Source organism: Vigna unguiculata, chromosome 3 (assembly GCF_037176805.1).
Source record: "Vigna unguiculata cultivar grain cowpea cultivar isolate G323 ecotype 2 chromosome 3, ASM3717680v1, whole genome shotgun sequence".
In the NCBI taxonomy this organism is placed as follows: domain Eukaryota; kingdom Viridiplantae; phylum Streptophyta; class Magnoliopsida; order Fabales; family Fabaceae; genus Vigna; species Vigna unguiculata.
In genome coordinates this window covers 56565703-56592290 of record NC_140794.1, presented here as the reverse complement: position 1 = coordinate 56592290, position 26588 = coordinate 56565703, and the positions used below count along the sequence as shown (strand labels likewise).

General features: G+C 32.6%; 2 protein-coding genes across 3 annotated transcripts; one reads left to right on the top strand and one right to left on the bottom strand.

The window, feature by feature from the left end:
* Positions 1–2443: 2443 nt before the first annotated feature.
* Positions 2444–6613, bottom strand: LOC114178362 (serine/threonine-protein kinase AFC2-like). Of its 2 annotated transcripts, XM_028064207.2 has the most exons (11): positions 6326–6613; positions 5525–5717; positions 4783–4963; positions 4631–4679; positions 4427–4541; positions 4144–4235; positions 3742–3892; positions 3585–3649; positions 3402–3499; positions 3213–3315; positions 2444–3117 (listed from the first exon to the last, which is right to left on the bottom strand). In XM_028064207.2, exons 1-11 carry the CDS (start codon positions 6422–6424, stop codon positions 2971–2973), a joined length of 1293 nt encoding a protein of 430 aa, XP_027920008.1. In that variant the 5' UTR covers positions 6425–6613; the 3' UTR covers positions 2444–2970. The 2 variants fall into 2 exon arrangements, with proteins under 2 accessions (XP_027920008.1, XP_027920009.1); XM_028064208.2 differs by lacking the exon at positions 5525–5717 and having other exon boundaries at positions 6326–6597.
* Positions 6614–22888: 16275 nt separating this feature from the next.
* Positions 22889–26209, top strand: LOC114179104 (cytochrome P450 71A9-like). The gene is made up of 3 exons (XM_028065323.2): positions 22889–23013; positions 23218–24110; positions 25433–26209. The coding sequence occupies exons 2-3, from the start codon at positions 23232–23234 to the stop codon at positions 26042–26044; spliced, it is 1491 nt and encodes a 496-aa protein (XP_027921124.1). The 5' UTR covers positions 22889–23013; positions 23218–23231; the 3' UTR covers positions 26045–26209.
* The last annotated feature ends 379 nt before the right edge of the window (positions 26210–26588 follow it).

Sequence of the window (26588 nt, the reverse complement as noted above, 5' to 3'; positions counted from 1 at the left end):
TTTGTCAAGTCGACCTTGGCCCAAATTTGGTTACGTCGTCCCCGACCGAAATTCGTTCGAAAGTCATCCAAGTTCATCCCATGCTGAAATTTGGTCTCGTTGGCCCCGACAAAAAATCTGCAAAATTCTATGGTGTCAGCCCTATAGACACAAGTTTTAAAAAATTTAATTTGAATTTATTTTATGAAAAATGGATTTTGGATTTTGAACTTGATCCAATATTTAGATATGGATTTAAACTTGATCTAAATATTTGGATCTAGATTTTTAAAAAATCCAATCTACTTTTTTTGAAAAAATGGATTTGGATCGAAAATCTAATCCAATTATTTGGATCCAAAATGGATGTGGATTGGATCATTAAAAATCCAATCCACGATCACCCATAAAACTCATGACTCTTTCTTAACTATACTCTTCGACATTTTCAAAGATCATAAAATGTGATGACTATCGAATTATGTCATTATGTAAACCATACACAAAGAATACAAATCAATAAAATATACATGCAATTTTCTTTTATCCATGCTCACTGAAGAAAATAATATTTACTTTTACTTTATTTCTTTTTATATTTATTGAATCATAAAATAATAATAAAATAAAAATCAAAACAAGAACTTTAAATAAATAAAATATGGATTAGAATGTTATAAACAAATATAATAACAAAAAATATATATTAATATAAAGAACTAGTGTATATCTTAAGATAAATGAAATGAAATAAATAAACATGATAAATGCGTAATTAGAGATAATTAAATGAAATAAATAATTAGGATTAATGCATAACAGAAGATAAATTCAATGAAATAAATAAATAGAACTCATGCATAACTTGAGATAAAATAAAATAATATAAATAAATAGAACCAATACATAACTCGAGATAAATTAAATAATATAAATATAAATAAATAAAATGATAACAAATGAAAATAAGTTAAGTAGAAGTAAATATATTTCAAAATAAATAAAAGATTAATATAACATACGAGTTAATCAAGATTAATATAAAAAAGATCTTAACCTCACTCTCCCTTATCTTGTTAGTTGAGGAGATACCCCCTTACCTTTTTAGTTGAAGAGATACTCTAACAATATTTTTAGAAGACTAAGATATTTTTCAAATATTTTTGCTCAAACTTTCTCTCTCTTTCTTTGTCATTTTCTCTCTCTTCTTATTTTTTTTGTCAATTAACTCACCTTTACTCCTTTTACATTTTCTCTTTCATTTCATCCTCAAACCGAGTGCACATTTTTTCCAAATCATGATAACATCTTATTAATACAAAGATTTTCTTATTAACAAAGATATAAGCCTTAAGCCTTATCCATATCTTTGTTAACTAGGTAACTTGCTTTCCGTTCTTTGTTTTATACCTTCGTGATAAATTCATACACATTTACAAGGAGTGATCACATATACATTAAATGCATGTTTATTCCTTTTAATATCCTTATCTTCTCTCTTTTTCTTTTGTTTTTCGTTTTCTTATCTCCTTGTCTATTTATGCTCTCAACTATTATAAGTTTCTTTCTTTATTTTTTTAATTAAATAATTCTTTAATATATATATATATATATATATATATATTATCATTTACTTTAATATTATTTTCGTTTTACTTGGTTATAATATTTCTTAAAATTACTTTATTTATTTTTAAATGTTTAAATTATATCTAAATATAATACAATATTAGATAAAGCACAAATCTTTTTAACTCTTATTTTTTGAGATAAGGATAAAATAAATAATATAATTATTTAAAAGTATGGATTTTACAATAATATGTATTGTGTTTATATTGATGTTAAAGTGACATAACTTATTTTCTTCTTTATAATTTTCTACTTTACCTCGCTGTCTGTTGTTTGGCTAACTTACCTGTTGCTTACATTAGGGAAACTACTGAATAGAGTTAATGATGTTTATGGATATTTTTCTTTTTAAAAATTCTTAGAAGATTCATGTAATCGTATATAATATTTCTAGATAACTGTATTAATATTTTACAAGGCTTAACTATTTGTTTTGCTTTATCAGAATATTTAATATTTTATTGCATTTTGTGTGTGATGTGTTATTTTAGTGGTGTTAGTATCTTTTAGATGAATGGATAGTTTCTTTCTCTAGCAATTAGTTTGGCAGATGACAATATTCTGAAATTTTCCTTTCCATTGTGATCAGTTGTTGAATTCAATAAAAGGGTTATCCAGTTGTCTTTATAATTTTGAAATCATAATTATGTACTCATATACACATAATTATAATTACTTAAACATGCTAGTCTCTATTTATTTATTCTTATACACTAAACTTTTAAGCATATCTATTATATTGTCTTTTTCAATGAAATATGTTACTACAGAAGTTACATTATTTTTAATAAGCCAGACATTGTATTTCACACTTCTAAACGTATACAGAAGATTTCCTCATAATTGAACTTTTATTTTTAGTTAAATCATTCAGCTAATAATTTATAACTACCCAACATCTTTACTAATGAACGATATCTACAAACACCATCAGTGCATCACGAACTCAGTTTACGATAACCAACTCAGTCTTCTGCTCTTGCAATTAAAGCTTACTCCCTCTTTAATTTAGACTCGAAAATCACAGCTTGTTTCGGTGTTTCAAAGTCAGCCAAACTTCACAACCAGGGTGACGCGGGAAAAGAATCGAGTCATTTAATTCCCCTCGTATAGAAACTTCAATTCCCGCAAAGAGGTCAGGATGCAACGACTCATGCCCATAATCTAATTTTACCCCCCATAATTTGCATATTTTTCTTCTGTACATTGAATTCAGATTGATTCGAAATTCCGTAAATAAGGATTTTTCGGCGCCTCGGAGTGAGGAACGCTGCAGAAAAATAAGCCATCACACAGACGTGAGTTCCTTTGTGCACATCCTTGATAAGGTCAGTGATGCAGTGTGTCATAGAAAGTGAATTATCTCCTAAAGTGATCTCTCATAAAGAAGGAATGTCTAAGAGCTTCTTTGGCTGTAAGCCTTTCAGAAGGGTCGAATCTAAGTAACCCCTGCAAGAGATGTATGAGATCGCCTGCTGAATGGTCCACGTGGTGCATTATAAGGTTCTGCATATATTTGCAGAGAAAAATGGTTCATTATTAATATAAATAATTCAAATTGCTCTATACAGTTAAATCAAAAAGTGAAAAATTAAACAGACCTGTAGCCTTGGAAGCTTCATTACAGCTTTGATACTCTCCCTTGAAGTCGCACCATCAGGCCAGTGCAATCTACCCCTCCTAACATACTTCTCAGCATGTCGGCTAATCATGTGTAAAACAATATAGAAACTCAATAATCAAACTTTAAGTATTAACCAATTCAAAGTTTCACAGGATAAGTCACTTACTCGACTCTCTTCAACATGTGCAGTGGTAATGATCCAAGTACCCTTTCCATCATTGCAAGATGTTCTAAATTTTCATGAGTCTGAAATAAAGCTTCGCCCTGTGATAGAAAGTCGCATTTTATAAAATAGAAACCATAAGATGGATAAATACAAGTGTAAACGTTTTGAAAGAGACAAACATACCGTACATAACTCAACCAATATACATCCCGCACTCCAAATATCACACGGATAGCTCCAGCCAAGTCCTAAATCAATCAATTGCAAAAGTCAACTATTTAGCAGACAGTTGTCAAAGGACAACATGCAAACATGCCATTTAGGAAAGTATATATTATACCAAGGATAACTTCAGGAGCTCTATAATGACGAGTTGATACAATGTAATTCTGATCTTCTCTCTCACAAGTGGTGCTGCCAAAATCAATAACCTTTATAGCACTTGATTTTGGAACCCTTTTGAAATAGGAACCAGGAGATCTGGATGTGTTCTGTTAATAAAACAACGGATGTCAATCATCTGTCGTCAACCAATCTAAACAAGAAAAACTATTTCATTTTATGTTCTCAAGGTCCAACTCGTTCCAGACTGAAACTAAAGACTCGATGTTGTAAAAATCAAAAACTTCCAAGTTACATATTCATGCATAAAATGCACTCTAATAGTGCAAACAGTTCCAGAAACAAAATGTGCACCTAGTCTAAAACAAAAACGAATCACGTGTATGGAAAAGAAAAGTACCTTGTAGTCAGGAACTTTGACATACTCTGGTGACACTAGTAGTATGTTTTCCGGCTTGAGGTCAGTATGAATCATCCGCAAGTCATGCATGACTGCAAATTCATAAAATAATTCTATTAGAAAATTATCCAATCGACACACAAACAACACATTCCACGAGTACACTAAATCTACAATATGTATTGCATTACCAGTTAAATATATAACAATAATAGTATGTAGAAAGTGAAAGATGTGGAAGAAATAGCTTAAAAGGAAGCTAGTTCAAGTAAATACTACACACATGCTATACACTCCAATAGTTGTCTGGCAATCTCACGGACAAGATCAATGGGAAAGGAGCGATAATTGTTTTTCCGAAGAAAATCGTATAAGCTTGGTCCAAGTTTCTCAAACACCTGTTAAAACCATTTAAATTCACCACTGTCTTAACCCCCAAAGTATTTGTAAATTGGGGAAATCATTCCATCACAAATTAAATACTTACAATACAGATATGATTACGATAGTCAAACCAGTTCCGTATTTGCACACAACTGCAAGGAATAAACGCATTTAACCAGCGCAATGGATTCAAGGACTTTTTATTATAGTTTGCTTGTACAAACATAGAAGATAGATTAGATTAAATCTACTTACCGATTACCTCCTTTGTCATGTTTACCAAGCTGTTCCAACACCTGAATTTCTATCATGGCTGCTTCTCGATACTTCTTTATCCCTCGAATAATTTTTATTGCAACCATGTCTTTCCTTTCTCTGTCCCAACATTCTAAGACTTTCCCAAAAGTCCCTTCACCCATTTTGCTATGAATCCTATCTGCAAACATAATATAGAAGTATCAACAGTGGAAGCATTAGGACACGGAATAGTTTTTCCAAAATATTTGTGACATAAAATGTTCCTTCGTCAGTTTTAACATATAATTCCAAATTGTTTTCCCACCTTGGTGCACCAAGATATAAAAATCTTACAGGAACTTGATTAGTTAAGGTATTAGATATAAAATAAATTAACTCAACATTTAAAAGTTAAAGATGTGAGGATGCAAATATATAAGAATGCCAAGTTCTTCAAGGAAATTACTACAGCTACAAAATACGTAAACTATTATTTGAACAAGATATATATGAATGTAAATTTCTTAATGATAAAAATCTTATATGAACTTGATTAGTTAAGGTATTAGATAAAAAAAATAAGTTAACTCCACACTTAAAAGTTAAAGATGTGAAGATGCATATATATATATATATATATATATATATTATAATGCTAAGTTATTCAAGCAAATTATTACAGCTACTAAACACGTAAACTATTATTTGACCATGATATATATGAACGTAAATTTCTTAATGATGGTAAAAGTGTAATTACAGCGAGAAGTTAAATTTTCTCCAAGCGCAAACACGTAATGTCCATCTTTGTCATCGTCTCGCCAAGAGGGAGAACCATTTTGAGCAACTGCCTTAACAAATAGAGAACTAGTGCCATGTTCTGAGGGACCACTTGAAGGAGCATAGCTGGAAATAGTCCCAACATCTTGTCCACAAAACAATCCTACCTGAGCCTACACACAGTCATCCATTCATGTACCACTTAATAGTTAAAAAAAACTTCATCCCGCTGTTATCAACCCAAGCAAGACCTCTCACAACCACCTCAGAATATTACAAAAAAATACAATCAGTTTAGTATCGAAACAAAATAACACAAGCACCTCGTTTTCCAAATTCCATTTACATTTGGTTTCAAGGATTGGAACTTACATAAAGAATTCCCTATTTGTAAATAATAACTACAAAATGTTTATTAAATTATAAAGAAAATGAACGATCCGATTATACAAATAAAAAAAATGAAAATCGATGACAAATTCTAGATGCATACGTACATACGAACAATGATTCACGTCAAAAAAATTCACAGAGCAAGAAAAATTGGGGAAAAAAAAACACCCACATCAAATTTTGTACCGGCACACCGTTTCATTACGTTAATTAAAGGGGTAGGTAAAACAGAACAAATCCTCACAGAAACCCTGAGACAAAAGAAAACGTTACCGACCCACATACCTAATCTACAGATATTCAACTAGATCTACAGTAAAACCAAAAATGGAAGCGCGATAACAAGAAAAGAGTTATCAGATCTCAGATTTTAGAAAGAAAAAGGTACCTTAGAAGCCTCAGGGATGTCCCAGCCCAACCGTGCTCTCTTTCTCGGGCGTCGATCCATGTGAGTGTGAGGAAATTCAAAAACTCGTTCCATCTCCATGATTCAGATGACTATGAAAACTTTTCAAAAGAATGGGGAAATTAAGGTGAAGGAGAAATAAATGTTTTCGGTGTAGACACAGAGCCTCATCTTCAGGAACCCTAATCTTGATGTTAGCCTAAAAATAACGTCGATGGAGGAGGTTGGGATGAAATCTCACCTTCCACGTGTCCAACGGCATTGAACGACTTGGTTATAGGAGGATTGTGCTGCCAGCTATACACTACAGTTAAATAGGTATAGCCTTTTAACCATGGTTTACTATGGAAAGGTGGATTCTCTTTTCCAACTATTCATCACTTTCCAAAACTTTATCTTAAAATAACCTATACCTCTGTATATATAAGATTTTTTTGTTGTTGTTGTTCAGATAATTGTTTTTCCTATTTTACTATTTAAGTAAAAGGTTTTTAAATTAATATAATTATCTTATCAATAACTTTTTAAATTTAATTATTTATTTATTTAATATTTATTAAATTAATGTATAAAATAAAAAAAATATTTAAAAAAAATTGTAAAAATTATTTATATTTATTTTTATAACTGTAATAATAATTTTATTAATTTTAATTATCATAAAAAAAATACATATACGACAGTAACATAGTACATGTGAATAGTATAAATAAATAATTATTTTTACCGATAACTTAACTTTAACATAAACAATTCTAACTTGTTCCGCATAAGAATTATATATGTTCATTTTCTTCATTAATATAATTTTTTTGATAAATTTGAAGTTATCGAATAGAGTAATTTTTTATCTTTTTACAAAAGTTACAAATATAAAGTAATTGTTAAAGAATAATTTAGAGAACATGTGAGTAATTGTATGCTTTTTTGGTATTTGAATTTCGAAAAATAATTTTTTGACAAATAAATTTTTAATAAAAATGATAAAATTATCAAATAGAGTAATTTTTTATATTTTTATGAAAGTTACAAATATAAAGTAATTATTAAAGAATAATTTAGAGAAAATGTAAGTAGGGAGTAACGAAGTTGAAGAAGTTTGAATATTTAAAGCTTAAGGTGTTATTATATGAATTTATAATATAAATTTAGGGTTAATTATGTTTTTCGTCCCTCAATTATTATGCGATTTTGTTTTGGTCCTCCAACTAACATTTGCTCCAATTTGGTTTCTCATGTTTTGAAACGATTGGAAATAATCCTCCTTTTTGGACGCCGTTAGTTTTGTTTGACACCTAGCAAACGGAGTGCCACGTATGAGCTAGCAACTCAAAATTCAGCCAATGAAGTAGTGCCACATCATCATCATCTTCTTCCCTCAAACCCTAGGCACCTTCATCCAACAGCAGCCTTGAACCTTGCGGCTGCCACCATCACCACCGTGAGCCGCCCTTCCACCGTCATCATAGCGCCTGCAGGTTGCACACGGCCACCACAACATAGTTTAACAATTGATGCAATTAGCAGAACCTCTGTCGCTCCATTTTCACGCTGCCCTCATCAAAACGCAAAAAACCTCCACAGATCTGCAGCAGCGCATACAGCAACAACACCTCCATTCTTCATCGTAGATCTGAAACTCTGGCAAACACGAGCCAACGAAGCTTCCCTGTGACGCACCTACAACCATCCGCAAATCTAGATTTCGCGAGCAACGCCACCTCCATCTTCTCCGCACAGCCGTGAGCGAGAACGAGCCATAACAGTAGCGGAAACCACAACCATTGCGACGCAGCAGCGAACACCTTCAGATTCGAGCACCACTGTTATGCAGGTATGAGCAACCACAGATTTGCTAAACCACCTCCTGCATTAAGCCGTCAATGGAGAACGCATCATCTCCAATCTATTCGAGCCTCCATCCTTCTAGCCGGCGAACAACAGCAGTTTAAGAACAGCGTCGCCGGAGAAACACACTCCATTTACACAGCTTAAAACGGGATCCATATGTGGCACTCCGTTTGCCAGGTGTCAAACAAAACTAACGGCGTCCAAAAAAGAGGATAATTTCCAATCGTTTCAAAACATGAGGGACCAAATTGGAGCAAACACTAATTGAGGGACTAAAAACAAAATCGCATAATACTTTAGGGACGAAAAACATAATTAACCCATAAATTTATCATTAGTATAATAGTGATAGGCTAAAGCAGTAAACGATGCTCATAAAAAACGCCCTGGGCCTCCCAATTTTTGCCAAAAAAATAAAACCAAAGCAGAAAACTTTTTGTTCTATTTTCTAGAATTGATCTAACTTTTTAACACTAATTACTATAAACACAAGTGTTATCGCATCTGTATGTACGTATTTTTTAAATATGTATGATATTATATTAATAGATGATATATTGTAATGTTATTAAGTTAATATATAAAATAAAATTATATTTACTAAAAATAAGGTGAAATATATAAGAAAATATGAGAGAATAATCGTTGATAAATAAAGAAGAAGAGAAGAAGTAGAGATAGACAATTTTATAAAAAACTTGTAAAAATAACGGTCAATTTTCAAAAATTTAATAAATAATTATATTTTAAAGGGTAAATATATGTAGGATTGATCCTCTGAGTGAGTTCTTAAATTTATATCGACTAGCTTATTTGTATGTATAAAATGAATATTTTATAAATGTAATATTTTAAAGGGTATATAACTTGTGAAGATGAGAAAAAAATGAATATTTTATAAATATAATATTTCTTCTAAAAGTTGAGTGTGCTATGATTGTTACATTGGTTACTTCTAAGAGGAAATGCTAATATAGGATGAGGTCAAGTGTATTGAAGGAGACTTTATGAGACTATCTTAACTCTACTAGTATCAAACTCACATAGAGATGATTTTATTTTAAAATGTAAAGTAAGATAAAGTAAAAAATTAAATTTTCAATCCTGTATTTAATTAGAATAACCTTTGCCACCAATTTTTTTATTCAACTGCTACAAGATCTACAATTCCATGAGCTTGGGCTTCTGTTGCTGACATAAAAACATCCCTTTCCACATGTCTTCCAATATAACCCATAAAGGTTTGTCCGTTCTTTATACATAAATCCTTGTGATAGTTTCACGCATTTTCAGTAGTTCTTCTGCTTCCAGGACAAAATCTCCCGCTTGTGCCTCATAAAAAGAACTAGCAGGTTGGTGGATCATTACCCTAATTATATCACTTAAGTGGTATTTCCCTTATCTTGATAAATCTTTTTAGAATTATTTTTACTATATCGGTAGATTGCTAAAGATTGTCTTTATTCCCAAAATAAAGGTAACAAAAGAGGGACAAAGACAAATAAGATAAAGGGCAAAAAGTATATTCAATAACCATACAAGCATTTTCTGCGTATTGATGCATATGGTTTTTGTACCTGTGCAATTCATTTTTTCCTCTATGGATAGAGTAAAGTATTTTCTTTGATGAATTTTGTTTCTACATTTACAAATTTCTTTTTTTCTATCAAAGAAAAAAGAAGTACAAAATCTACTAGGTCTTTTGGATCCAGATCCTTAAATAATAAACAATAGAATAACTAGGTGATGAGAGTCACAAGAGACTTCACATAGCTGACGGGTATGATATGAAAGAAGATCATACTTAAGGAGCTAGTGAAGTTAACCCTGTCAGTACTAGGTACTAGATGAGATACCACTTGAGTTATTATTGTATAGAATGAGGAGAGGATGGTCAATATGATAGGTGCAGAGTCTCACGAGTCCATTCAATATATTAGTATTCCAGAAGCAAAAGTCTTAAGTTTAGAAATTTCTCTGTAGGGTGATTCTTGGACTTTTTAATTAATTGACTTTAATTTAAAACTTTGGTGAAAATTATGATATCTTTCAATTATAGATTATTTTTGTTATATTGCATTTTGTATATTTTGTTTTCTATTCTTGCGATGATTACGAAAGTAGACTTAGGAGCGAATGGGAATAATGGCAATGGAGATGGAGCTATCTACCGAAGTAGTATGGGAATGAATTAGAGAATATGTGTTAGTTTTTTTTAGTTCCTAATTTGGAGTACTCTATTAAGCTTTTAGTTCCTATTTTAGAGTACTTACGAGCTATGTTAACTATATTTCAAAATACTTTGTTACTGAGTTAATAAATAGATTGTAACTCAGTTTAACTATAATTACAAATATTATTAATGAGTTATAATCTTAATTATAATTACCAAGAGAAAATTTAAGAAATTAGGATTGTTACATTGATTAGTGATTATAACGGTATGTCCTTATCGTTCTTTGATCGTTCTTGTGATGTTTCTATGTGTAGATAGAACATCCTGTTGTGTTTGACATTAAGATGTCTGGATAATAGCTAAGGCAAGCTAACTGCATTGTTTTTAAGTTATACACATGTTTGAATTAATAATTGCATTAGTGTACTATGATTTGTCGGCATGATTGAGTTGTGTGATGAGTTTTACCAGTTGAGTTAGGGGATAAATCCTCAAATTTACATGATTGGGGTTGCATAATGAGAATTTAAAATGTTGCATGATTAGTATTGCAAATGTGATAAATTGAGTTGATAAATGTTGTGAAATTGTAATTGGTAGGTTTTGGCATCTGTAATGGTTATTGGAATGCTTAGACTAGTTTAGGATAACATAATTATGCAGAATTAGGGTTTGCAGAATTATGCAAACTCGTTGAGCGATTCCATATTTATAGAGCTTACTGAATTTGTAGTCGTTGAGCGAATTCAAAGTCAGGGAGCTTATTGACTTTGTAGTTTTTGACCGAGAATACAATCGCTAGACGAAATTTAGAGGAATTTACCTATGTGATTTCTAGTAATTCATTCGTTGAGCAAGCCATTATGGTCACTGGCACTACTCGTTGAGCGAATGGATGATCTCGTTAAGCAAATACATTAGAATATAGTAATTGTTTTCTAAGCTAAATTTTGGTGTGTTATGACAAATGTGAATTGCTACTTATGAAATGATTGATTTGTATCATGAAACAAATGTATATTTTGATGTTGTTGTAGGGTATTTTCTTCGGAGAAAATCCTATTGGTAATGTGTTTCATTACAGTGTGCATTGACAACCTCAGTTTCATTTTGTGAGGTTATCCTGAACTTTATTAGCTATTCATACTCATGTAGAGGAGAATGATTAAGTAGTAAGAATAGCAGGAGATCATGTCATAAGGATGGTTCCATTATTCTTATGATTGTAAAAGGGATCAATCATATGTAGGGTAACTCAGTAGAGCAGGTTATATCACCACAAGTGCATGACTTCACTATTTTGACACAAGTGCACGTATCCGAATAATATTCAGTCTAAAAGAGTTCAATTTATAATATGACATGTTGTGTGATTGATTTATATACTTTGAATTTGTACATTTATATGTATATGATCTATTTTATAACACATATGTATCATTTTATTCAATTAGTTTACACTTCTTTTGTGTTTCTGTCTCATGTTATTTGTCTTGCTTTTGCGATGATCACCTTTTCGGTTTGAGCAGAAGGTTTTGAGAAGTGTCGCAACCGGAATCGCGACAGGACGACGAACCAAAAAAGAAAACGGGTTTGAAAAAGAGATTTGGAGTCGCCACCATAGTTATTCTGGAAAACTATGGAAAACGATAAAGATAAGACAAGTCTGCGAAAAACCAGATATAGGATCCAGGAGTCGGTTATGCGTAGGGAAGGTGTTAGCACCCTACAACGCCCGCCCTTTAATTAAAAATGCAAAGTCTATGTGATTTTCAAAATGTTAATTTTTCCCAAAATTAATAAGACAATAATATTAAAAAGAAACAAAAATATTTTTTTTTAAGTTTGTGGGCCCGACAAAGATTGACCTTGGTCCTACGTATTCTCATTAAAAATGAGAACTCAGGGTTACGTAGTTCTTTAAAAAAAAATTGGAAAACAATTTGAGAAAATGATTTGATTTTTTTGGAGGTGAACCTGACAAGGACTGGCCTACTCCTACGTATCTCACAGGGAGAATCAAGGATCACGTAGTTCTTAAGAGCTTGTTTGTTTGAAAATGTTGATGTTTTTTATATTTTGAAATTTTATATTTTTTTGGTATTTTTGAATTACTTGAAAATACGTGTCACACGACGCGGGCGGTCGGACATACACTAAAAGAGAAATAAGACTATTTTTGGTATCTTTGAAAAAATAGTGTCACGCGATGCGAGCGACTGGATAGACACAATGAACACAATGAAGAAAAGAAAAATTATCTTTGGTATTTTATTTTCCCTATTTTTCTATTTTTGTGAATTTTTATGATTTTTAAATATTTTTGGGTTTTTTTAGAGAAAAAGTGTATAAAATGAAAATGAAATTAAATAAATAAATAAAGAAAAAAAAACTAGGTGAGAAAAGAAACAAGATGCATAGGAAAGTGCATGCTCTAAACAGTGGGTGCAGTCAGTAATTGTGGTGTGTACAGCAAGACATGGGCTGCAGTGAGTAAGATAACAAACAAGCCCAATGGATTGTGTGATCAGGAAAACTGGTGGTGCAGGAAGTAGTCACTAGTGGCGTGAGTAATGAAACATGGGGTACGGGATCCTAATGATGGGAATGCACACAACATAAAACAGGCCCAAAACTAACATGAGACATAGAGCGTGGGTTAACAACAGTGGAGGTGTAGAAAGAAAAAGAAAAGCCAGACCACTTTCCTTTATTCTCTCAAAAAAACAAAAACCCTAACCCCGCAGCCTCTTCCTCTCGACACCACCAACACAACTGCAGGCCCTGGGACGCGCGTCTGCACGACCTTAAACGCCGGCGACGCGGCCATTGTCGACGGAGCTGCCGGTGCTCGTGTCGCCGTTTCGACTTCACTCACCTCACTGTTCTCTGTTTCTGATTTTTGCTAGGTTGGATGAATGGATTTGGGTGTCTCATTGTATCGGTGGGTCGAGGATGATGAATAGAGGTTCCCTGGTTTTGGTTATTTTTGTGAAGGTTGTGTGAACACAGAATATAGGTAAGAATGCTTTCTGAATTTGTAATCTCAAGTCTGTGTTGTTTATTTCAGAGGATTACAGTATTTAAATAGTTTTGCAGAAGATAAAATAAAAAAAAAACTGCTTCCCCACTCTGCCGCAACTCATGGGAAGCTTTTCTGAAAAATCGGGTAACTAATATATAGCTCCCTCAATCCCTAAAGAATCGGTCAGCATAAGACCGTTTATTTAAATAAAATAACTCACAAACGTAAATATGCAAATAAACATAAATCCACTAACAATCCCTCCCTTAAACTAAAGCTTTAAGCTTTTAAGCTTTAGTTTATTTCTGATGCTTCAATCATGCCCAACATACTTCTGATCTTCACAAATTGCTCCAGCTTGAGTGGCTTAGTCATTATGTCAGCTATTTGATTTTGGGTGCTGCAGTGGCTCAACTTGATTTTTCCTTCTCTGACAAGATCTCTTAAGAAATGAAATCTAACATCAATATGTTTGCTTCTGCCATGAAATACTGGATTTTCAGATAACTTAATAGCTGAATTACTGTCACACAGAATTAGAATGAGTTTCTGTTCTTTAAAACCAATGGTCTCCAAAATTCTCATGATCCAGATGCATTGACATGCACATGAAGTTGCAGCTATGTATTCTGACTCTGTAGTAGATAACGTCACTATTGGCTGCTTTTTGGATGACCATGAAATTGCACCTGTTCCTAAGGAGAATACGAATCCTGATGTGCTCTTCCTATCGTCTATATCACCTGCATAATCACTATCTTTATAAGCCACTAGTTTTATATCTTCTCCTTTCTTGTAGAATATTCCAAGCTCAGTAGTTCCCTTTAGATATCGTAGGATTCGTTTGATAGCATTCCAATGAGTCTCTGAAGGATTAGCCATGAATTTGCTAATTAGACTGACCGCATACATCAAATCAGGTCTGGTTGCAGTCAGATACATAAGACTTCCAACTGCTTGTTTGAAGAGCGTGGCATTTGCCTTAGTTTCTGTATCCATTTTGGATAACTTGGTTCCTGGAACTATTGGATTCTTTACTGCATTGCACTCCATCATATTAAATCGAGCCAATACTTCTTGGGCATATTTTCGTTGACATATGAAGATACCATGTGTACTCTGCAAAACTTCAATTCCCAGAAAATACCTCATCTTCCCCAAGTCAGTCATGTCAAACATCGACATCATAGAATTCTTAAACTCATTACACATGCCTCTATCATTGCCAGTGTAAATTAAATCATCCACATATAGACTTACAATAAGAATTTTACCTTCCTTTGCTGACTTTGTGAACAGTGTATGTTCGCAAAAACATCTTTCAAAGCCATTATGTAAGAAGTATGCTTCTATTTTGTTGTACCATGCTCTGGGTGCTTGTTTGAGCCCATAAAGTGCCTTCTTTAATTTGTACACCTTTTCTTCCTGTCCCTTTTCTATGAATCCAGCTGGTTGTTGAACATATATCTCCTCCTTTAGTTCTCCATGGAGGAATGCGCTTTTCACATCAAGTTGAAAAATAAGCCAGCTATTTTGTGCAGCCATAGATAGAATTATGCGAATAGTGTCTAATTTGGCAACTAGTGCAAACACTTATGTGTAATCCACTCCATAGTGTTGTGCATAGCCTTTTGCAACTAACCTTGCTTTAAATTTGTCAACCTCACCGTTCTCCTTGAGCTTGGTTTTGTAAATCCACTTCACTCCAATTGGCTTCACTTCTTTGGGAGCATGAGTTAATTCCCAAGTTTGGTTTTTCTCTATAGCCTCCATCTCTTTCACCATTGCTTCTCGCCACTTCTTGCTCTTAACAGCCTCTTCAAAGGTTACTAGATCAGTTTCTGCTACTAGCATAGCATTAGTATTGATGTCATCATATATGCTTCCCCCTTCTTCATAGTCTGCCATCCATACATGTTTTCTTCTATTTCTTCTCGCCCTCCCTTCAGTTGGGACCTCACATGTTTGAGTGTGAGGTTCGTTTCTGATAGTTGCTCCTACAGTTTTTGGTTCTGGCTGCTGCTCCTCGTTGTTGGATTCAGATTGTGTATCAATGTCATCTTCTCTTTCAGCAATTTCTTGCTGTTTTTCTGCTCCACTCTGCTCCCACCTCCAACTTTTATTTTCTTCAAATATAACATCCTTGTTGATTATTATTTTCTTGTTGACTGGATCAAAGAGTCTGTATGCCTTGGATTCATCACTGACTCCAAACAGAACACATGGTTTGCTTTTGTCATCAAGTTTAACCCGCTGCTGATCTGGTGTGTGGACATGAGCTAGACACCCAAACACACGAAAATAATCAATAGATGGTTTTATTCCACTCCATGCTTCCTCTGGGGTCTTATCCTGGATGGCTGATGTAGGGCTTCTATTCAGAATGTGTGCACACCATTTTGTTGCTTCTGGCCAAAAGATTTTTGGAACCTGTCTTCCAATTAGCATAGAAAGAACCATATTCATGATGGTTCTATTCTTTCTCTCAGCAGTCAATTGCCTTCTTATTCCGTGATTTCTGCAGAAATCGTCAAATTCTTTTGAAGAAAATTCTCCTCCTCTATCTGTTCTTAAACAGATAATACTTTCTCCAACTTCATTTTCAACTAATGCTTTGAAGCTTTTGAACAAAGAAAATGTTTCAGACTTCTCACTTAAGAAATATATCCAAGTTTTTCTTGATAAATCATCAATAAAACTTAGAAAATATCTCTTATTGCTGCTTGATGTTGGTTTGATTGGCCCGCATAAATCTGCATGAATTAGTTACAGTTTTTTTGATGCTCTCCATACTCCTTTCTTGGACATAGTGTTCCTGTGTTGTTTTCCTGCCAGACATTGTGTGCAAATATTTTTAGGGATTGTAATTCGAGGCAAACCTGTCACCATTTGTTTAGAGGCAAGGGTGTTTAAGCCATCATAGCTTAGGTGTCCGAGCCTGTTGTGCCACAATTGAGAGTTGTTTTCTGCATTCATCTGGAGACACGTATCTATTCCCATGGCTGCTATCAGCACAAACATCCTGCTAGCATTCATTTGAACTTCACATATTTCTCCTTTCTCAGGGTGTGTAATAGTGCAAGTATTGTTCTGAATTTTAATACTCAGCCCTTTTTCCTGAAGTTGTCCTATACTCAATAGGTTATTTTTCAATTCAGGAACATAGTACACATGTGTGACAATATGCATCAATCCATTCACCTTCATCCGAATACTTCCTTTCCCCATTACAGCTATATGGGTATCATTTCCCAGCTTTACTTTGCCTCTAAAATTCTCATCTAATTCTGAAAACCACCCCTTGTTGCCACTCATATGGTTGCTGCACCCTGAGTCTAAGAACCACTCATTCTTCTTTACTTCTTTGCTTTCTGCGATAGTCATTAGTAAAATTTCTTCCTCGTGTTCTTCCTCCATTTCTGCATAATTTGCTTTCTTCTCCCACATAGGACATTCATATTGAAAATGTCCAAGTTTATGACATTTGAAACATTCAACTTCATTCTTGTTGAATGTTTGCCTCCCCCTTCCTCTACCTCGGAAGGCTCCTCTTGCTCTCCCTCTTCCTCTTCCTCTTCCATCAAACACAGTTTGCATAACCTGCTCGACTTCCACTGAGTGTGTCATTCTCTGTTCATGAACTAATAGACTACTTTGCAATTCATCTATAGTCATGGTGTCCAAGTTATTGGATTCTTCAATTGAGCATACTACATAGTTGAATTTTGTTGTCATAGACCATAAAATTTTAGCGGTTATGACACTTTCTTGCATATTCTCTCCTACTGCTTTCATACTTTTGGCTATCTTTAAAGTGCGGCCAAAGTAGGAATTTACTGTTTCGTTCTCCTTCATTTGCAGTGTCTCAAATTCCTTGCTTAAGGCTTGCAATTGCGCACGTTTCACCCTTGTGGACCCTTGAAATTTCTGTTTCATGGAATCCCATATATTTTTGGACGTTTCATCATTTAGAATTGTATCCAAAATTTCTCTATCAATTGCTTGATAGAGATAATTTTTCACCTTCAAATCTTTGAGTTTTTGTTCTTCCAGCCGTTGGAGTTCTGCTTCTGATGCTCTTGCCTTGTCTGGGACAACATCAATACCGTGTTCCACCAAACTCCAATACTCCTTAGAGCGCAGGAAATTCTCCATTAATTTTGCCCAATGGTCATAGTGACCATCAAACTTTGGAATGGCGGGTTGAACGTATTTGCTTGGTTCAGCCATTTCAGGTATACCCAAAACTCACAGTGTATCACTCTTCCCAACCCCAATTCAGAAAGCAGAACTCTCTAGTGTTTCTCTCTCTCCCTCTCATGATCTCTCACGGTAGCTTTCTTGGTTCAGGCCCCTGTGAAGGAGCTCTGATACCAAATTGTGAACACAGAATATAGGTAAGAATGCTTTCTGAATTTGTAATCTCAAGTCTGTGTTGTTTATTTCAGAGGATTACAGTATTTAAATAGTTTTGCAGAAGATAAAATAAAAAAACTGCTTCCCCACTCTGCCGCAACTCATGGGAAGCTTTTCTGAAAAATCGGGTAGCTAATATATAGCTCCCTCAATCCCTAAAGAATCGGTCAGCATAAGACCGTTTATTTAAATAAAATAACTCACAAACGTAAATATGCAAATAAACATAAATCCACTAACAGGTTGGAGATTGATGGAAGAACGAGAGATGTTGTGGTTGAATGAAGAAATCGAAGTTGCAGGTAGTGGCGTGTATCGGTTCGGTGGTGGTGAGAGAGATTGAGGGTGAGGTGGTGGAATGGTGCGTGATTGGGTGATGAAGGTTGTAGTGTCTGGATTCTATTTCTTTGTATCTTCCTTTTTTCAGATGCAGATGCAAGGTATAGGGGATTATACAATCCAGTGGCGGAGGTGAAAATGGAGCTGATGATTCAATGCTTGGATGGTTTTATCGGGGAAGAAGAATGGAGAATGGGTTTTTGGGTGAGTGGAGATTATGATTTGGGATAGCTGAAGGGTAGATGAAGAAGATTACGATGGCCACGATGATGGTACGAGAGCATGAGAGCATGAGTGCACGGTGATGCTTGGTTTTGGTGTAGCATATTCCATTTTTAGACTCAAACAACAACAATATTTGACTATAATCCAAAGGTAACACACCAACACATCAAGCCTAACACAGGAATCCATCATGCTCCCTCCAACATTCATTTATTCAAGATCGGATTTATTCAAGACTGGGTGCATACCTCTTGCAGTTGCTTATCCTCACCCCTTCTGCTTTGGCTGGTGCATTCTCTCTAACTTGAGTGCTTCCCACCATGTCTGCTCTTTTTTTATGCTTGGAAGTTGTGTGTAGGTGGAGAAGAATATACTTTGTTGTGAAAGAGTGTTTGTCTGCGTGAGTTTTGCTCTCGATTGTCTCGGTGGTTATGCATGAGAATGCAACATGTTTTGATGTCCCTAACGCACCTGCAACATGCTCACTCAAGTATTAGAGGTGTCGCACCTCTCCTTTGTTCTCATTGTTCCTCTTTGTTCTCTCTTCTCTCCGTTTTCTAAAATCCTTTTGTCTGTATCTTCCTTTTGAAACCATAAAATCCTCGCCTCTGCTTTGAAGTGGTGCCCCCTTTTCAATAGCTCTGCTTCCAGCCACCCTATACCTCTGCTCTACGACTGCCATGGTGCCACAGTAATACACATACACAACAGATATCCAACATTTCTATTTTTGTGACACAGAGATGGAGTAAAATCTAAGGTTTGAACCTTTCCCTTGTATGGAGAGGGAACTGTCAGCAGAGTACTTCCAATTTCCACATTTTCACTTCATCTAATTTTTTTTAATATTATTTTTTTCTTTTTTTAAAAGCAAAACGGAAATAATAAAAGGGGAATAAGATAAGATAAAAATTTAAATAAAAATAAAATAAAATGAATATATAAAATAAAATAAAAACAATAAAATTAAAAAAAATAATAAAAAATAAATAAAAGATAAAAGATAAAAATATGAATACGTATAGAAATAGAAAATAAAAAGAAAATTAAAGTTGAAATAAGGTAGAAAGTAAAAATAAAAATATATGTATATACTCTATGTTCACTTTATTAGTATATTTTATGCAATGAATTATCTATTTTAAACACTATTATAAAATATTTCACTTTATTAGTTTTAAGAAGTTAAAATTGGATTGTTACATAAAGAACCCTATAAATAATTTATCAATAAAAAAAAAGAGTCAAATACAAAATTAAATTATTTTTAACTAGAATAATGAACATCATAAACTTTTACATTATATAATTACTAATTCCTATTTTTAAATTATCTTAAATAATGTGAAACTTTTCAAAACATAATATTTTAATGGATCCAACATAAACAACTCCATTTCTATGACAATTTTAAATTTTTTAACACATATCTGTTATATATTGTCACATCCCACCGTCATAAGTAACATTGCTATCAAAAAACTAACAAAAAAGACTTGATCAAAACGTTTTAACGAATTTTAAAATGAACCAACTTAAAACTTTTTCATCAAAATACGAACCAATCGAATAATTAAATCATTTTATTATTATTGTTATCGTTCTCCTTCTTTATGCTCTCTTAAACATATACATTTGAGATAAAATTAAATTATTGTTATTATTTTAGTAAATGGTATCAAAATTAATTGAATTCAAAGAAACTCCGTTTTCTATGTACCAAGGTATGATTTGACCATCTAGCAATTGCTGTTACAAAAGTTTTCATTGGATGGTTAAAGAAAAAGGTTGTCTGACAGATTTTAAAATTATTGAAGAACTTTGAGAAAAATAATTATAGTGTCGGGTCATAATTGATAATGAAATGGTTCATATAGGTTGACATGATTGCAAACGATGGAAATGTGACATATGGGTAAGATTATTAGTGATGATAAAATGCGTGTATTTAAAAGATATTTTGGTTTAAAAAATTGAAGCATTAAGCATAAAATTTGTTTAAAAAATAGTTTACACTTTATTTATGAATCTAATGATATAATGAAGATTTTGGATAGCGAGAAATTAAATGAGATTTTTTTATTAAGATTTTCTATACGAGATGTAAGTAATTATTTCAATTTGAGTTATTTTGAGACATGTTTATTAAGTATTTTTTTGAAATGTAAAAAATTAGATTATATTATTGAGATGGATTTGAAAATTATAATTTATTGTGTATGATATTTTAGGAGTATAGTGTGAATAATATATATATATATATATATATATATATATATATATATATATATATATATATATATTATTCTAAGAATTAGCTTTTAATGTGTGTATGCGTGAATTGTACTTGTTACACAATAATATATGATGCTCTAAATTAAAAGGTTGGTTAAAGAATTATGTAAAAATAGAATATTACATAATTAACCAAAAGTAAAATTTTCAAATTGAATTATGAATCCTAACAAATTGAATAGTTCAAATACAATTTCATTCATTAATGAGAGTCTTAACCTCATCATCAAGATGCCAATAATACATCATAATATTATCCTATTATATTTAAACATTCAACTAACACTAAAAAAAAATTGATTTTTTTTTACGACAAAATATTTATGTAATGCATAAAATTTGTAGGTAATTGAATATTAGCTACATATGACATAAAAAAATTGTAGATAAACCAGGTATAAGTAATTTTACATATAAAAAAATTCGTAGACAATATTATATACGTAATTATTTGTAAAAAATTACATAGGATTATTTTATATGTAATGTTGAGTAAGTTAAATACAGAATCATCTGTAAGTAAGTCACATACAAATTAATAAGTATGTAATGTTCATAAGTAAATTACTTATGAAAAAAAAAAAACAGTAGATAATGCTATGTGATGTAACTCGTAATTTTAGACCAAATTTCACAAATTTACATATTTACTTAATATACGTTCATCCAACACTTTAGTAAATAAAAATAACATTTTAAAACATAGACACACACAATTTTTTATGTTTAAAACATAATTTTCTTACTTGAAAGTTTATTATTCGCTAAACAAAAACAATTGAATGATATTAAAGGAATTGAAACACACGTATAGAGATCGATAACTTAAAAGAAAGAAAAAATCATCTAAATCACCAAAAGATGACAATAAAAAGTAAAACTACTTAAAAAAATTATCTTTCTTATTTGCTTTAACATGTGAAAACCTTAAATTATTCACATATAATAAAAAGAAAAATATTATTATTTTAAAAGAAATTTTAATCGATCATGATCTTCATTCAACTATTGTCTAACTATTAGGATCTTATCAAGAAAATACATTATAATAAGTTTTGAGAGCTAAGCAGATAAAAAGAATGTAGAGAAACTTTTATTCCGAAATTATGAAATTTATAAAATGAATAATTAAATAGTTCATATTAAATTTTACATAATTAAATATATTTTAGCATTTTCACTTTTATTTACTTCAACTCATTGTCTTTAAATACAAAATTTTGACTTTTACAAATATGGTTTAAAACTAATAAATACATGTGAAGAGATAAAGTCAACTTTTGAAAAAAATATTTAAAAACTATTATAGAAATATGTTTAATCTAGGATAACAATTAGTCTACAAGTTTGTGAGTCGACTCACATAAACAAAATTTAAAAAGAAAAATTATGCAAATGTTGTAACAATTATCTTGTTTTAATGTTTCACATCTACTAATACATAAAAAGGTTTTGATATTAATTGTTTTGTCTATTATACATCGATTCAACAACTAAGTCATATCTAGGTAGGTAAAAAGAGGTGATTTTTTTACTTGAATTATCAACCGGGTCATAAACTTCAATCTTAGGCCTAATTCTAGAAAATCGAAGCATAAAATCATAAGTAAATGATAAAAAAAAAATAATAGGAACCTTTGAGTGTGAAAGCATTTTGGAGATGAAAGAAGATGCAAAGCTTGGACGCATTTTGGAGGGCTAATCAATCCCATCATAATGTAATGACACGTGGACATCAGTGACAATAAAAAAACTCCAAATTTACAAAAAAGAAAAACACCCAAGAAAGTCAAACTAAGTTTTTGTTGTACCCATTAATTTATTGTTTATAATAATATTAAAATAAATTAAATAAATATAAGATCAAGATCTGCTCCAAATAAATACATCACACGTCAAAGTTAAATGTTTAAATAACAAGGATACATAAAAATAAGTTACCGTTTAAAGTAGAAAAGACTATAATAATTAATCAATACTAAATACAAATAAAAATATTCGTTTTAGAAATTCAAACTTTATAAAAGTAACAAAATAAATTAAAATAAAAGTGTTTTGTGAAATTTATAAACTAAAATATAATATAAAATATTGTATATGGATTATACAGATCAACTTGCCTCGTCTCGTCCCTATTCAAAGTACATCACCATATTATATATTTCTCGACTTTTATGATTCCATGTAAACATCACTGAGTTGTACGTTGTTGAAGAAAACAAATATCGTTTGGATTAAAATAATCCAGTTCCAATGTTAAGAACTGAACAGGAGGGGCAGACTATTTTCTTAAGAAAAATGAACGGGTCGTACTTTTGTGCTGGGATGTGTCAAGTTTACATGGTAGCCGTCTATACATTTTACGTGTATCTAATGTAAAGTTTGCATCATATAATTTATAAATGTATCATTTTTATTCTTTAATGTCTATATAAAACGTTGAAAAACTTGTTTTTCTGCACATCCATAATTTTTCTAATAAATTAATGTCCCTACAGTGAGTCTTGGCTTATGATATTATATAATGAAGCTTTTCTGGTAACGCAGCAATACCAAAAGCAATGATCTCTTTCGTGGTGTTTGGGTTCCTCACGGTCCTTTTCACCTTCTCATTGCTCACACAGTGGAGAAAGGCTTCTGCAGAAAAGAGAAGGCTACCTCCAGGGCCAAAGAAACTACCCTTCATTGGCAACCTCCACCAGCTTGGAACGTTGCCCCATCGATCCCTTCAACACCTTTCACGTAAGCATGGACCTCTCATGTTCTTGCAGCTGGGTTCGATACCAACCTTGGTTGTCTCTTCTGCTGACATGGCCAAAGAGATCTTCAAAAACTATGACTCAGTTTTCTCTGGGAAGCCTCTACTGCACGCCGCAAACCGCTTAGGATACGGTTCAAGCGTGAGTTTTGCACCGTACGGTGAGTACTGGAGGGAGATGAGGAAAATCATGGTCTCAGAGTTACTGAGTCCGAAGAGGGTTCAATCGTTTGAAGCTGTGAGATTTGACGAGGTCAAACGCATGCTTCAGGCTGTTTCTCTGTCTCCTGGTCCTGTCGACCTGAGTGAACTCACTCTCTCGCTCACCAACAACGTTGTTTGTCGGGTTGCTCTCGGCAAAAGGGACAGGGGTACGGGTGATGCAAATAAGGTTTACAGAATGCTTAAAGAAACACAGGAAATGTTGGGAGGGTTCTTTGTGGATGACTTCTTTCCACAGTTGGGGTGGCTGAACAAGTTCAGTGGCCTTGAAAGCAGACTAGAGAAGAATTTCAGAGACATGGATCGGTTTTACGACGAAGTGATCAAGGAGCATGTTGATAAGTCTCGTGAGAGCGCAGAAACAGAGCATGAAGATGTTGTGGATGTGCTGCTTCAAGTTCAGAAGGATCCGAGTCAACCCATTGCCATCAGTCACCACCAAATTAAGGGTGTTCTAGTGGTACGTTTATTAATCAATCTTCTCCATCATGACTTGAAAAGCAGCAAGTTAGTCACTATTATATTAATATTTTAATTAGTTTTTAATTAGATTACTTATATATATTATTTTTATAACCCAAAGTCTTATTTAAAGAGTAAAAAACTTGATGACTTCTGTATCTGAAGTTAAGAGGCCTTATTTTAATTTATTATAATTTTCTAAGACTTTCTTTCTAGTTTTGTTTCAATGTATAAAACTTACAAGACTTGTACTTTTATAGTTTTCACTCATACTTCAATATAATATGAATTTTTAGAAAATAAAAGCAATTTTTTATTTTTATATTCTATATTTTATTTAAAATTATCTGATATCAATAATTTCTTAAAATTTAATTATTAAACTTAAAACTCTTGGACTAAAATTAACGATCCACTTATATATTTTTTATCACTTTATTTTGTTATTAGGTGCGAAATAAATAGTTTATCTTCACTTGTCATTTCTGAAATTATTGGTGGGTACCACAAAGCACGTGGAACAAATGGGATGTTTGATTAAACAAAGAAATAAAAAATAGAAATCAAATGAAGTGTTATGGAATGATGCAAAAATAAAATATATTTTCTTTGTACTGCAAAAATGATATAATATATATGTAAAATATTAATAAAAACAAATAAAAATGATATCATATATATGTAAAATATTTATCTTTTGACAAAAACTATTTTAACAAACTTAACAAAGTTTCTAAAAATAGAATTAAAGTACATTAAATCTTTATTTCATAGTACAGCATCAACTTTATTTTCTCCATCTGTACCGGGGGAGATAGAATCAATAATGTAATCCATGGAAGAGAGGTAAGAGGGAAATAATTAAAAAAAAAATAGCATCATTGTATTATTTATTTATTTCTTCAGTCTATCACACTTCTGATTTTATGATTTATATGTTTTTATTTTACTTATTTATTTTCTGATAACATATTTGCCTCATCTGAAAGAAAAATACAAAGTGTCGGCGTTGATTTCTGTGTTCCTTATCTTTCAAAAGGACGCTGTAGAAGGATTTGATTCCACTCTTTTGTGGTTCATCCATTTTCAATTCCGTACCGTGGACACTTTTTCTATAAAACAATTTCAACCACTAAGTGCGCCCTTACATTCCAGCCACAAAGTTAAGTTGACTTAAATTTCATTAGAATTAACAAAAAAACAACAACTCCTGTTGATACAAATGTTTTGATACAACGTTTAACAGAATGTTTTGATACAATGCTTATTAGTCAGTAATCTGATGTAAATGATAATTGTTGTGATTGGAAATGTATGTAGGACATCTTTGTAGCAGGAACTGATACTGCTGCAGCAACAATGATATGGATAATGTCTGAGTTGATTAGGAACCCGAAAGCAATGAAAAAAGCACAAGAAGAAGTAAGAGAAATCATGAAGGGAAAGGAAATGGTACAAGAGATTGACCTCCCAAACCTCTTGTACCTTAAGTTAGTTGTGAAGGAGGCACTGAGACTCCATCCACCTGCGCCATTGCTTGTGCCAAGAGAGACAACAGAGGCTTGCATGATCAGAGGGTTTCAAATCCCTGCCAAAACGAGGGTGCTTGTGAATGCAAAATCAATAGCAATGGATCCAACTTGTTGGGAGAATCCAAATGAGTTCTTACCAGAGAGGTTCTTGAACAGCTCCATAGATTATAAAGGACAACACTTTGAGATGTTGCCATTTGGGGTAGGGCGAAGGAGTTGCCCTGGAGTGAACTTTGCCATGCCTCTTGTTGAGTTAGTACTTGCAAATCTTCTGCTTCGTTTTAACTGGGAACTGCCTCTTGGACTTGGAATACAAGACTTGAACATGGAAGAAGCAATTGGCATAACCATGCACAAGAGAGACCATCTTTGGCTGAGAGCCACCCCCTTTCACCAGTAGCGCTTTTCTTCTTTTTGTTTCAAATTTCAGCTTTCAAAATGGTTTCATGTTCATCTTATAATTTCAATGTGTCTCTCTTGATCATACTGGTGTAAACATATGTGTGTTAAAACAGCTTCTGTCTAGTACAGAGATTTATGGTTAGTTGAGGCTGAATTTGATTTTCATCGTTCTTATGATCTGACCAAGTTTTGGTTGGTTATACAATAATGTTGTGTAGGTTATACATGATATTTGAAAAACAATAATGCCCTCATAATTGGTATGGGAAAGTGAATAGATGATGCCAAAAGGTGCAGAGCAAAAGTGTTAAGTGCACCTTTCTTTAATACCAATTATAGAAAAGGAAAAGTGGTCATTTAAGGGAAGTGGTTGAGATGTGATTGCCATGCAAATGTGAAGAAAGAACAAACTGGAAAAGTTGAAAACAAAAATTGAACCTTTTGAAAAAGTAAATCGGTCTTCTGGCTGATAATTTGATTAAGAGGAGGTGAGATGGGTGCAATGATTCCATTAAATGGGTTTTACCAATAAATTCCAGCAC